The 15,567-nt window shown below is 35.0% G+C and overlaps 1 protein-coding gene across 2 annotated transcripts in view; it reads right to left on the bottom strand.

Moving 5' to 3' along the window:
* Nucleotides 1-15,567, bottom strand: part of LOC107226565 (ATP-binding cassette sub-family G member 1) — a 48,919-nt gene that overhangs the window by 7,092 nt on the left and 26,260 nt on the right. For both annotated transcript variants that reach the window (XM_015667416.2, XM_046734951.1), the window contains exons 3-5: nt 11,467-11,584; nt 2,742-2,931; nt 1,896-2,041 (exon numbers count right to left, since the gene is read on the bottom strand). In XM_015667416.2, coding sequence (XP_015522902.2) covers nt 1,896-2,041; nt 2,742-2,931; nt 11,467-11,584 — 454 coding nt within the window. The remainder of the gene's footprint in view (nt 1-1,895; nt 2,042-2,741; nt 2,932-11,466; nt 11,585-15,567) is intronic.

Genomic DNA, 15,567 nt, shown 5'->3' with positions numbered 1-15,567 from the left:
GATATCTCTACGTATAAATTCATTTGTGAGATGGTAAACGGTGTCGATTCTTCGAGCTGTTTTCTTTTCTTTTTTTTTTTTTTTTTACTCTCCTCGAACGAAACGATTGGCAAAATTAAGTTACCTGGAATATCTGGTAAATAACCGGGGAAAAAGGTCACATCGTCCGAATAAATAAACGTACGTGGAACGTTGAGAAAAGTGGAAAAACTGCGATCACGGGGAAAAACCGGGATTTGATTAATTCAACCGCGAGCAAGAGCCGCGCGTCTGTGGATGTATAAAGGTATCTTATTGCGAATCAAAGATTTTACATGTGTGCTGACGGGAGAAATCTTATTTAAGAAATCTCAGTCGTATCACGATCTTTTTGCGCATACATCATACATCATGTGTGTGTACAGGTACGTATAATCTATATGTATAATATGCGATGACTAAAACCCAGCGTTTTCTCGGACAGAGTTCCAAAGCGAGTATACGTATAGATATACAGGGTGGTCCATTTAAATTGCCACTGCAGAATATCTCGAGAACCAGCCATTTTAAAGAAAGATCTTTGAAATAAAAGTCTTATGTTTCGAAGGGGGATAAACACTGTGCCATCGTAATTTTGATTCGATGGAGGCATACGAGGTCATTCGTAGGTCAGTATTGAATTTTTTTAATGGGAAAATGTACTTCTTTTTCACACATTTGCATTTTACACATAAAAATGAAAAACTTTTATATTTCGATACACTTCTCAATACGTTTTACAAAAGATGCGTGACAGCGTAGTAAAGTTCCTCTATCCGATGCCTTTGCAAGCATTTCTAATTCGTTCCGTCATATTTTCTGGAGTGGTTGGTTCGATGTTGTCGACTTTTTCTTTCATGTCGTTTAAAAAAAAGTTTGGTATAAAAGTTTTTTACTTCTATGTGTAAATTGCGAATGTATGAAAAAAAGCACATGTTCCCGTTAAAAAAAATTCAATGTTGACCTCCAAATGACGACGCAGTGTTTTTTCCCCTTCGAACCACGAAAATATTATTTCAAACATCTTTCTCTAAAATGGCTAGTTCTCGGGATATTCTGCAGTGTCAACTTAAATGGACCACCCTGTAGATATAAATTACTCTTCCTTTAGTTGGCATTATAATACATGACAGAAAATAGATATAAACGAAAGGCGAAAAAATGTGATTGAAGTTAGTAACGTTACTGTAACGATGCGTGTTCAGGAAAAATTTTTAGGTACTTTACATCATTGGAATTGTCTGAAATTTAGAAAACCATACTGATCCAAACATAGGCATGTTTTTTAAAAACAAATTACTTTAAAGTCATTCCAGAACTGCGAAATAATGAATTTCGTGACGCTAACGTTGCTTACTTCTCGAAACTCGAGGGGGAAATATAATCACGAAGGTACAGAAATATTTACACAGCGACTGTAAACTTGAAATTGCAATTTTTCAACATCACTATTTTCTTTATTCAATGGTCTGAATTCAGAATTTCAACCGTCGTCTTGAATTCAAGTGGAAATTTGTTTTTTTCAAAAAACTCGGCCATCTTCAACTCTTAACTAAAAAAAAAAAAAATAATCAGAATCAAACTTGTAGAAAATTTAAATCCCTACAATGTTGGCAGTAGCGATTTTTTGTCTAAGATCGTAATTTTCCGATTGAAATTATAAATTCAAGATGGCGGCCGAGGCTACGGCAGAATCTGATCGAAATTCTGGATTCGGACAATTGGAAAAAAGAAAATATTGGTATGTATAATCGCAAAGTCGATATCTCGGTTATTCTTTTTCGCACACAGCGACTGTACTAATAATTAATCATCGTATTTTAGGATAAAAACGTGTGTATGCATGAATGTGCGTATGTAAGAGATGTGAGTTTCACCTGGTCGGTTCGTCGAAAAACATAATCGGCGGGTTGTTGACCAGCTCGAGTGCAATTGAGAGTCTTTTTTTCTGACCGCCGCTCAAGTTCAAGGTCATGGTATGTCGGTGCTCCGCAAGTCCAAGTGTTTCCAGGATCTCTTGCAACTGGAACACGCGTTAAGAATCCTCTTACTCAGTCATTCCGTAGTCAATTATGAGCGAAGAGCTTTCGAGCAGCGGGGGTCGAGGTAACTCGGCCAAAGATCGTTAGGGAGTTGGAAAAAACGGCAATTTTTCAAGGATTTTTCTCATCGAGAGAAATTTGAATTTATTAATATAATATCGAATGACAAATTTTTTTTCTTTTTGAAAAACCGCTGTTTTGTTAAAAATTAATATTTTGCTCTTTGTATTGACAAATTGAAATGTCTCTTCGAGAAAAATCCTTGAAAAATCGCTTTTTTCCGGCCTCCCGGCTGCGTATAACTTGTTAAACAATATTGCGGAAAACAGTAAGGAATAAATTTATCGATTCCTACACGCGATGATTTCTCATTGTTATTATTGACTGTATAACAAAAAAGGTTCGTCATAGCTCAATACCATGAAATCATTTTCGCACACTTTCGAAGAATGCGAATACAAAATGAATCGCGGGTATAAATTATAAACGATGCGTTTACGATATTTTATCGCAGACACGGAGACTTGACGTGATGGAATAACCGGTCGATAAATCATCGGATATATGTCTTAAGCTCACGTAATACTCCCACCCTTACCGACCGAGGAAACGGTAGGAAGAAAAAGGGTGCGTCTCCTCGGTCGGTAAGGGTAGGGATACCGCACGACCTTAAACACTCACCACTTTTTCCTTTTCAGCTCGGGTCACATTCCTGCCAAGCTTCAAGTTCGACGCAACCTTCATCGCTTCCTGCACAGTCAGATTTCCGTGCAACTGATTGTCCTGCATAATGTAACAAGAGAGCTTTCTAAACGCACTCAAATTCCGCTCGTGTCCGTTCATCGTTATGCTGCCCTCCATCCCTGTTGTTCTGAAAATCAGAAATTCATATCTCACGTTGATACTTCTTTTTTCGAAACAGTGAACCAGACTTTCTTCAACTTTGAATAGTCTCACACACACACACACACACACACACACATATGCAATATTTTCCATCCACTTACAAAATGCATTTAGGTTAAGACCTGACGGTCGAATTGAAATACAGCAAATTAAACGATAAATCTACAAAGTTGAAAAAGATTTCTGTAAATGTTGATTGTAAAAATTTTATTCATCAAATTAACAAGCAGACTCGATTGCATAAACGCGTCACGACTGCAAAATTCAACGGACATTAGCTATAAGATCGTTAAAAAAAAATTTCCCCATCATTAAAAATTCTCAAATCGTTCTTTCATCTCCGTTAATTAATTCTCCGTACTATATTCACATCAATCACAGATTATCGATGCACCCATCTTTCTCCTCCGGATAATTATTACTCAGTCAAAAAAATGTGTTGAAAATATCGCATATAAACCGGACGAAATTCGTACGTGATAGAAAGAGATTGAGAAAAGAAGGGGAATGATGCAAATGAAAGAAAGAAACTAAAAAAAAAAGATCGCCTCGACTCGACTCTGACCCTGCGATGATACGATACTTAATTAAAGTGTACAGTGCGGTACGCGATGATATGTCGATTCAGGTATGTCGTTAAAAAATGAATATATTCACCAACGTGTCTACATGTTTATGTTGAATCATGACGCAGGTGACGACACGAGACATAATTTTTTGGATTAATGGCGATTGTCGGCTGTTTTGCGTACACGCATCTTATGCATTATACAAATGTTACGTGTAACATCGAGTTAGTTATATATATGTGATATATTGTTGCGAAAAGAGGTGGAAAATTTATGAATCTTTTTTCGCATATAATTCACATATCACAGTAATTACAATACATTGATGAAAATCCATATAAATGGTTTATTTATTTGTTTAATTGTATTGTTTGTCAACTCTGTTTCGTTTCATTTTTAGTTTTGTAACTAGTAACCATACAGTAAATGAATCGGTTTATTTTTTTTTTGTCTTTTTCTATCGCAATGAATAATATAATTTATACCGTCACTCTTACTTCGTTTGATGACAAAAGGTTAATTGGTAAAAACAAAAAGCTTGAAAAAAAAAAGAAAAGTACACATTAGGTGGAAAATTTCGGAGCACGCTGCGTTTATTTGATGTTTGTGTAAACTTGTTATTCTTTCAAATCTAAGAGACAGATTATACGTGCAACCGGTTACGGAGCGGAGCGTTGGTTGAAGAAGATGCTAGATATTAAATTCCCGGGATTTGTATGACGTTAGAAGTTGATAAAATGACTATTGATTGCCGTAATAAATTATCGATTTCAAAAAAGTATCGTTTTGTTTCGCAAGAAGACGACGATGCGTCAAATCAGTTTCACGATATCGTAACGATTTACAATCATCTATTATAATAAAAACACAACTGCTGTGTAATATAAATAATAAATAAACCTGGATACAATGAGAAATGGGTTTATATAGTATTATAACTTCCGGCATCGCTTTGATTATACGTACACTCGTTTTTCTGTTTTTGTTTTTTTTTTTTTTTTTCTTTTGGAGAAAACTACACGTAGCTGTATTACCTATATATGTACAATACGAACTAGAACAAGTGTAACGTGAAGAAAGTTAACGAGCGTCACTCTCGCCTTTTGCAAGTTAAACATTATACCTGCATAATGCTGACTATATATGTACAACGGATAGCGGGTTCAGCTTTCTTGGAGTGTGGGAAAGGCAGTTTGTAACTGGCGGTGTTTGATGCTTGAAAATCAGAAGAGACGAAGAAACAAATTAACTACCTGCAAACCTTTTTAGAAAATAATATTGCTGTACGGATTTTAGACGGTTTGTTAATTGTTTCAACATCATGTAAGAGTTGACATTGAAATAAGCGATTAAAAAGCGATGTATAATCGTGACGAAAAAGGAAGTAGAAGAATATGAAGAAAGGTGAAAAAAATCAATCACTTAGAGCATTTGTTTATACACTATACCAAATTATCGATCGTTCGATGGAGATTTTGCATCCTGTTTGAATTTTTATTTCATTTTTTTTTGTCTCGTCAATAAGTATATTGGATCGTTAAAATATGCAATCGATGTATCTAAATTTTATAGGTACAATGGCACTAAGTTTAAGCATCACAAAAATAAGTATAATATATCGATATTTATCACGCAACGTTGCTGACATTTTATAGTGCCTACGTTATTTTTTCTATATTCGTTCGCTCGGTAGAATATCAAATTTCATGCTGATCGTGTAAAATATTCATAATGTAATAAAATTTCATCTGTAAACGAAGAGATGATTCTGATCATACGCCACACGGACAACGATGCCTGACTTGTTTGAACGAAACCTCGAGCCTGGTTGCAGAGTGGGATGCAAAAGTTGAACCTGCCAGCGAAAACGTTTCTGCAGATTAAGATCGTGTAGTACTCCTACCCTTACCGACTGAGTCCATCTTTTATTCGCCAAATTATTGTAATTTCTAGTTTTCGTCTAGCGATTTCAATATTGCATGAAAACAGTCTCACAATGTCTCATTTTACTCCTCATTCTTTCCGAAATGAGGCAAAGTATCTCAGCTATGCACTTGTTGGCCCCTGAAATGCGGAAAATGTGAGAATAGCAACACGTGTCAAAAAATCACAAACTTTTGCTGACGATTTTCGGGATACGAGAAATTTTCCTGAATTCCGTTACGAAACCCGCGATGCAGCATCGAAGTTTGAAACCTTTCCGTTCGTTTGTTTATTTAATATAGAAAGATAAAGGGAGAGTTTGCTCGATCGGTAAGGGTAGGAGTACCACGTAACCTTAACAATCTGTAACTGTAAATGGGTTTCAGATTTCGTTACGAATCGTAAAAAAAAGTACAACGCAACCGTTAGAACCTTCAATTAGTTTTTCATGATATTGAAATTATTCGAAGCATCCGTAAATACATTATACGTTCAATTTCGGTTTTATTATTAACAATGCAGAGGCAATTCCGAAGGTTTTTTTTTTTTTTTTTTTACTTCGACGCTGTATATTCATACTACATTGCAGAGGTCTGAAAACTGCGCGATTCGTTCTACGTATAATTATAATAAGTAATGGGCTCGAAGCAGTTAGTTGGTCGATTGTTATTTTGACCCCGTTCACTCGACGTTGACAAACATGATAATGCGAACTGGTTCATTACTTGTTAAAGAACAGCGGTGGAAAATGTCGATAGTCGAGTATAAACTGTTAAACTCGGACCTCGACGTCGCAGCAATGTAAGAACTAATTAATACGTTAATTATTCCGCAATATCTATCCGCAATGAATATCGCGTATTCAAATATACCAAACTGTTAAAAGTGTCACTGAATTTGAAGTAAATTGAGAATCATTTTTAAAAGCGATTAGGTACGTATGTGCGATACGGAAACACTTACAATTAGAATGACGGTAGAATAGTGGGCATATAAAATTTGCACAAAGCAGTTATATACGTACGATGTAATTTTTAACGTACGTATGACCGATTGTTACGTAATGCGAGGACTTCCGATCGCTTAGAAAACAAATAATCGTCAGCCTTGAATCCGCTTTGACTATGCGAGCATTATTTTTACCTCTGTATTTTTGTCTATCATAATGACTTTGCAGACATTAAATCGACGACGACGAGTCGGTTTAATTGTTCGAATGACACATTACTATACATACATATACATATATGTATATCGATACAATTGTGAACCGGAAATCCGAGTGAAAGTCCGAGATAATATCTTGCTATCAAAAATCAAACACTACATTCTGTACACAGTATATAGCAATTGTTATCGACAATACACGCAAATTTCAAAAATTTATTCTCTCAAATACGCAAACTTATATTCGAAATATGCGCCATATTATACTGTCAGACTATACGACTAATAAACAACTTCTATGTTATTCGTTAAAATATAACGAATGATGAGAAAAATAAAATGCGTTCAAATACTGAGATATGAAAAAGTGTCTTAAAAATACAAATATTCTCATCGATTAGTCTATATTCTACGTATCTACAATAATATATATATACATTTATAAAACTTTGCATGAATGTAGATTATTTCTTTCACATTTTTCGAAAGGTTAATTAATTAGCATATACATCGTTTATCAAACGAACAGGAAAAAAAATAAATAAATTATGCATAACCAAGCGACAATAAATATTGAAAATGCGTCATATAATTTGCTCGTTGAAACAAAACAATTGTAGAATAATTACAATCAAACAATCCGAACGACGTAAAAAAGAAAAAAAAAAAAAAAAAACTGCACGCGTGACGTTGATCGTTACATTGTACACGTACGGTATGATTTACTGGAATGAATCTGCAGGAAATGAAAATGAAAATTTTCTTGTTGTTTTACACCTGATTGAACGGTGTGGCGGTTAACAATCACGCAACGCATTTTATCCGTGCAACGGGATTATAGTTTATTGCTCAGTTCAATCATGCATATCTGTAATGCTATATACGCGTAATTTAATATTGATGTGTCGGCAACGAAACGAACGAAAATGAATAAATTAAAAAATGAAAAAATGAAAAACAAAAAAAAAAAAAAAAACCTACAAATCCGCCGACTCTTAGCTTACAATTTTCGTTTCTTATGCCAGCTTCTGCGTTGCAACATAATTTTTGTTTTCCCTCAATGTTTACCACATAACAACCGACCTCGTAACGTTTTCCAATATACCAGCAGCAGCTAGACGTCCGCCAATGTAGGTGAAAACTTATCCCGCCCCTGGCCCTGATGATCCGTAGAAAACACAAGTATTTACCTCCTCTTCAAAAACTTTCCGTTGTTTATACATGTTGTTACATCGGCAGGTTAAAGTTATTACAAACAACTGCTAGCTAGCTGTGACTCGAAGACGAGAAAGTTACACATTCAGACCAATTGTGTAACTTGATGTAAAAAATGATGTTCGAGATGGTGTTACAATTCAATAGTTTATCTATTTATTATTCGTGCGATTATTCGTTAATTAAAAATAATTTTTTTTTTTTTGTCTATAAATAGTTGTAATAACATGTATATTTACTCTCATACAATTATACATTGTAACATTGTATTCGTACAACTTTTCACAGATATGTTTAAACAGCGAGTGTTGTAAATACAAACTTTCAGGTCACGTACGAGATATTATAACATGGACGTGAATTGAATTGTAAAAGTCTCGAATGACGAAGACGCCGACTTGATGTCAAAGATAATGAATGTCGAATAGTTCGTGAAATTGACGAAATTCCGACGATAATGTTACAAAATTGTGTTATACTTTGCAGCTGTCTCACAAATATTCAGTTACTGACACAGATTCGGAATTGACAAACCGCTATCTTCGTGCGTAAAATTAACGTTTGACCCCGTAGAAAGGAAAGAGAGAGACAGACAGAGAGAGAGAGAGAGAGAGAGAGAGAGAGAGAGAGAGAGAGAGAGAGAAGGAGAGAGAAAAAGAAGAAAAAATTGTGTAACTTGCAGTAGACGACGATGAATACAGATCGGAATATAGTAATAAGTATTTAGTTGGGGAAAATAATAAAGAAAGAATTTTATGCAAATGATGAAATAGGACGCGAATAGAGAATTTGACGATAAATTCACTATTAGCACGCTTCACGCTGTGTCGTTCAATTCGTTTCGCGCACAGATGATTGCGTCATTTCATGACGTACATGTTACACCTTTTATTATACGATATATATTATATACACTCTGTATGAGGCATAAAATTATGTGAAAAATATGTACCGCACTAATGTAACTGTCAGGTAGTTTGGAATAAAAAATTATACGCTTCTTATATTCTACGACTGTTTGCAATTTGCATTTTCTCCGGACTTTTGATCTGTTTATGAGCAAAAAAAGAAAAATAATTAATAATTTTTATTTTTTGCCATATTCATTGCAAAAATAACTGAAACTAAGCGTCACTTTATTTTCAGCCACCAAGATCGTATCGTCATAGCAGAATTCTGTACAAAGTAGTAAATCTTATCTCCACCGGTTCAAAAACGCTGGCGATTAAACGATTTAAAGTTCAAGTTCGGACGCTAAATGAGGACAAACGGACTTTTCAAATGTCGCTGATCTACGTGTTTTTCTCTCGTAAATAAATTAGAACGAAAATTAACGATTAAATGTTTTAAACCTTGAAATTATTGAGCGCATAATCCAGTTGTGCAACGATTTGTTTCAACGTTGCAAACTTTGGACCTACGAAGTGCGATTAGATTAGATTCGTCAAGATTGGGGCATAATTATTATTATTATTATTATACCCAAAACTGACAGTAACTTGAAGCTATCGGTTATTTTTAATCCTCGCAATTAAAGCATCCAATTTTACCCTTGGTGTACAAAAACAGTGTCATTTTTCTTCAAAGAGATGAAAAAAAAAAATGTCACGTTTAATCATTTTCACATTATTGTGTGAGAAATAACGAGCGAAACTTGAGACACGTATGAATACGATGATTGATAATGAGAAATATTTTATTTACGTAAAATCCGGTATTATATCTCTCTATCTCTCTATCTAATCTAATAAAAAAGTTTCAAACAAATGAACGGGTAGAAAAAGATTATAATGACAATAGTAAAAAAGACTATAATAACAATAGTATAAAAAAGATTATAATAACAATAGTATACGCATGAAGTTGGCGGTGGGGTGAGATCCCGAAAACAAAACAAAAAGCATCTAGCAAACCCTTTGACAGCTGTCATCGGCTGCTTATGACAGTCTTTAACAAATATCTTTATAGGTATGTGTTTCTGACGCGCAAAAAATGAACATGCAAACGAAAATTATAACGATGATTCCCGACAGGAATTGTCTTTTTCGCGCGTTGGCGTATCGTGTATACGGCACTCAAGATCGACACGCAGAGGTGAGACTGAGTATCGTTTCAAATATAGTGGATAATTGGTCTACATTTGCGGGTTTTATTACAGGTAATGAGTCAAACGGTGCTGTGATTAGGTCACCTGGTGATTACAAATCACATATGAATAAAAATGGAATATACGGGGGAGAAGCAGAATTAGCTGCAGCTGCGGACATTTTTAAGATACGTTTAATCGTGTATCGCGAAGAACAAATTCATCCACACCGGATCGGATCACAAAATGAAACACAATTCTCGCTACTCTTCACCGGTGACGGAGACAGTGGACACTTTGATGTCTTGCAGAACCAAAATAAAATTCAGATAGTGAGTAATAAGTATGAAAAGTAACAATCAAATAATAGTAAATCTAAATATATCAGTAAACAGTCAAAAGGACAGCCAGGATTTACGATGACAATGGAGAAAGGAGGAGTTTCAAGCAGCAGACAAGGCGATGAAGATGGTGGATGGTCGAAACTATCACAAAAGAAAGAGGAAAATAAAATTGTAAGTGCGAAGAACCAAATAAGCCATAAAATAATATCCATCAAATATTTGTATAACCAGGTAAGAGGACGACCAGGATCGATGTTGACCACAAGAGAAAGAGGTGTTTTGCGGAGTGAACAGCAACGCAAATATAGAGAAAAAAATAATATAAAGAAGGTGATTTTGGAGAATAACCGGCAGAGCGGTAGTAAAAATAATTCAACGAAGGGTGTCGAAAAATTAGAAGAATCGATTGTGATTATTGATTTGGAAAATAAATCGAGAGGACGACCAACCAATATGATGAACATGGAAGAGCGAAAAATTAGACGACGAGAACAGCAGCGAAAATATAGGGAAGCGAACAAAAAATATCATACTGGCTTTTCAACCAACGAACAGAAAGGAGGAGTTTCAACCAGCAGACAAGGCGATGGAGACGGTGGATGGTCGGACGTATCACAAAAGACAAAGGAAAATAAAATTGTAAGTGCGAATAACCAAATAACCCAGAGAATAATAATAAACAAATATTCCTATAACCAGGCAAGAGGACGACCAGGATCTATGTTAACCACAAGAGAAAGAGGTGTTTTGCGGAGTGAACAGCAACACAAATATAGAGAAAAAAATAATATAAAGAAGGTGATTTTGGAGAATAACGGGCAGAGCGGTAGCAAAAATAATTCAGCAAGTCAAGGAGATAGATCGATATCAATAGAGAAGGAACACCAATTTTCAACCAACGAATGGAAGCTTAGATTGATGAAAAAAAGAAAAGTAAGCACAGAAGGAATTGAAGTGGACAGCAAGTGCAGGACCTGTCATTAAATCAACATGAAGGAATTCGCCTGTCTACTAGACAATGCGTAAGGAAATAGTGAGGCGCGAAGCGCCGAACAACGAGGCGCGCAGCGCCGAGTGCCCGAGGCGCGTAGCGCCGAGATGGGGTTGGCGCGCGAAGCGCGCAGGGGCGAAGCCCCTAGTAAGTATAAATAAATAATATATATATGTGTATACATATGCGTATGTGTTATACTCACTTGTATCCAGTGAGGATGTTGAGTAGCGTCGATTTTCCCGCACCCGATGGACCCATGATTGCGGTCAATTCTCCAGATCGCAGCCGTCCACTGACGGATTTTAATATGGTTTTTACATCTGAAAGATAAAACATATTGTAAGAACGATAATTAACATGTTAAAAAAACGTCGACTCATCGAACCGCGAAACAAACGTAGGACGAGTAAATAACTGATGTATACCTTCGTAGAATTAAAAAAAAATTTTGTAGATAACGCGGGCGTTTTTTAAACTCTAAATTTCCTCATATTTAAGGGGATGTCGTAGTTATTTTTTTTTTTAGCTTTTTTAGTTAAACAAGGCTTTAAAGTCAATTTATTCTTGCACAAGCATTAAATTTTCGCAACAGTTGCAAGAAAATATAGCAATTTTCATTTTCTACCTAGAACTATATTTTTCGAATGTGGTAAAAAATGAAAATAGTCAAGGACTGAGCCATAACAGGAACTAAAAATTGCTCTCAGTGTAGTTACAAGTGTTGCTCAATCGGATGAAATCTATATCCGATGGCATATCGAATGATCGAATACCGAATCCGGATGTAATTCAATTCCTAATGCCAAAGCAGCTGATTCACTGTGTGTAAAGTTCGTCGAGTTACGGTTATAGATGTATAACAACCTGTTTAATGTTCTGCTCTAACAGTATCGTGAGGAGAATTTGCATTCCGCAAACGAGTCTTCAGTCCGCCTAAATTACCGTAAATTTTTCGATTCAAGTTATTATAATACATGCACTGCACATAATTGACATTCAGATATGTACTTTCGTTCAAAACTGTGAGTGAAATACACACACGTGCATAATAAGTATACGATCATTTGCGATGCGGAAGTTTTTATTAACGAAGGCGCAAAAAAATTCTTGCATAAAAACTCGATATTGTTCTTTCGTTTTACTGCACTCCAGGAACAAGCGAGTCTAGCAGACTTACATCGCTTTAGACGATGATACCTCGAGTTTCTCGCGTTACAATTTTAGTATAATTTATTACAAACAATTATCGCATGCAAGTACCGCAACCGCAAAACTTGAATGAAAATAAAAATAATTTCAGATCTGAAAACTAGGCTGGCAATAATTTTACACATGATTATAAATTCTCGTGCGAATGAGGCGTGAGTTTTGAATGTACTTATAACGGTAAAAACCGCAAATCGTATTCAATATTAGCACTGTTGTGAATTTTTAAGTTTACTAAATGCGACTTGAGCATATCCCAATTTGTTATATGGTTAACAGTGATCGTAACGAGAAAGAATAGCAACGGATACCAGACTTTCCGGTAACGGCTAGAAAACTAATTTTCATTTTCTACCTAGAACTGTATTTTTCGATTGTGGTAAAAAATGAAAATAGTCAAGGACTGAGCGGTAACCGGAAATAAAAATTTCTTTCAGTGTGTGAATTTTTTCTTAAATAGTAGCAGTAATGCCCGCTAAAACATCGCGGTTACACATTTTTTTTTTTTTAAACATTATTACTTTTATAATAAAATATATACCGATAACGTGTCCGAAACACGTCTGTTTCAATCGAGGAAATTCACTTTGTTGTTGGCACGGTTTAGAGTTGAGATAAAAATTTGAAAAAATTAGGCGATTGTTTTTGAATCATTTGAAATTGATTTGAGGAGCATGCTTGAAAATATTCATCAACATCCTAAATATGAAAGATCCTAACGTAGATGCACAAGATGTGCACATTTGTTAGATGGATAAATCATCGCCTGAACTTGCCAGGATGATTTCAACAATTACACATGTCAAATATTGTCACATGAGAGAATGGTACACGATACGTAAGAGATCGGTTGATATTGTTGAACATCGAATCAAATTTTAACGGCTATAAATATTATGTATCTACCACGAATACGGACATTTCAAATATTTTCGATGTTTTTGTTAGAATTGTAAAGAGGCTGCGGTGTTTGAACATCGCTCGAAAATATCATCCAATCAGGTTGCATTTGCGCATGCGTTCACGCACGATGCATGTGCACACAATTCTATCGCGTGCAAAGTTCTCAGAGAGAATAGAGATAGAGATAGAGACGGAGAGACTGTGAGAGTGAGAGAGAAATATAATAGATCAGAGATCAAAGATTAAGGATCACAATAAGACGAGGAGCTCTTTCATCGGTCATCTTTTTTTTTTTTTTTCTTATCTTCTTCAGTTATTTTTCCACACACATGTATTCGTAAGATATTAAAATCCGGTTAAACGTTGGATGTTTCGATCATCGTATAACGTGTGACTTTGAACGTGGAATCGGACAAGGATTCAAGGGCGAATTTTTTATTTGTCTTTTTTTTAATTTTTTACTTCAATCTGATGAACGAAAGCATTACGTCTGATTGATTCGTGTTTTTTTTTCTCTTTTTTTTTTTTTTTACATTGATAAATAAGTATCGAATTTTTTCATCGTAGCTATCAATGTAAAAAAGGCAAAATCAAACTTTATAAGTAATAAATGAATACGTTGGTCATTATTCCATGTATAGAATCAATGTTGATTTATTTTAATATAAACTCGGAACAATATATATATATAATTGTGTAATCAGCGACACATGAAAATTCGTGCTGTCTTCTCCCAAGCTCTCAAATATCTCCGTATGTAACGAATCCAAGGTCGGCGGGTTAGCTTTTTTCTCGAACAATAATATGAGACAGAATTCTCGTAACGACCGTACCCGTTGAATATGGATAATCCAGCCGCCATTACGAACTACGGTCGTTTAATGTCAGGATGAATTTTTTTTTCAAGATAAGGCACCATCTGCACATCCTATTCTTTCTACAATTTGATCATACTAGTATGCGTATACACGTGTAATGTACGTAAATTAACTCAGCCAAAAGTTAACGATTATGTATGTAAGTATAAAAAAGTTAAAGTCGATCCATATGTGAATTTAAATTACGCGTAATGCAGAATAAAGCCTCCTTACGGGATTTCATAGTTCTCTTTCTCTCTCATTCGTCAAACGTAACAGTGAAGAAAAAGCAGAATGAAAAAGGTTTCTGTTACCAGTCGCAAAGTTACACGGATATATTTTAATTTGCGTTCAATACAAAACGATAAAAATTCAATCAAACAATATGTAAAGAAAAATCATTCGAATCGTCATTGTTCCAGATAAATGATGCAGGTAGGATGATTGTAATGATAATATTATTTATGAATTTATTTCGAGCGTCAGACGATTTGACCTATATGCGGATTTTAAGATGCAAAATACTGGTTACGATCAAAACTGCCTTTATAGCAATGCGAGGAATTCAAATCAGTAAACACGATGACTGATGCAAGTCATATCCGTAATATAGCGAGAAAAAAAGGAAAGATAAGAAACAACAAAAAAAAGAAAAAAAACAAAAAAAAAAGACACTTCCTACGAAAGGAGTAAACGAAAAGTTTTAATACTGTAATTATATCTGCATTGCACTATTCGACAAATAATTACACAAAATGAGAATACAAAAAGCGAGAAAAAAGAAAAAATCACAATGAGATCCACCCGTTAAAAAAGACGACGATCGGGGTACGATTTTTATTCCCAAAGTTACTTGCAAAATTGAGTAAAAAAAATGACAACCGAATGCATCAAATTATATTTAATCGAAAGAACGTTGGTATTTCGTACAAAACCGATCGGAATTCACCCCTGAATTATAAAAGGCTTCTGATGCAGTCGAAGTCTGGCCTTGGCCGAATGTGTATTAACATATTTTCAAACCAGCTGCAGACCTTTCGCCATAATGCGAAGGAAAAAGAGAGACAACGAGAGTCGGCCAAGTGTGCCACTCATGTTCGTTTATATCTTTTCTCGATGAAATTTTTTCGTCTTGTTAACGTTATTGTTATTATTATTATCATTATTATCATCGTTACCATATGTAAAAATGTATAATTGCCGAAGCGTTTTTTTCCAAGTTTTAGTTATACACACAATATACTTTATATATATATATATAAAATATGTTTCTCTTCATAGTTCATCTCTTATACGTTTAAATACTCGTCTCGATAGAAAAAAGACCAACGTTCCTA

Source organism: Neodiprion lecontei, chromosome 3 (assembly GCF_021901455.1).
Source record: "Neodiprion lecontei isolate iyNeoLeco1 chromosome 3, iyNeoLeco1.1, whole genome shotgun sequence".
NCBI classification, from domain to species: domain Eukaryota; kingdom Metazoa; phylum Arthropoda; class Insecta; order Hymenoptera; family Diprionidae; genus Neodiprion; species Neodiprion lecontei.
The sequence above is the reverse complement of the archived record's forward strand: the minus strand, read 5'-3'. Positions and strand labels throughout refer to the sequence as shown.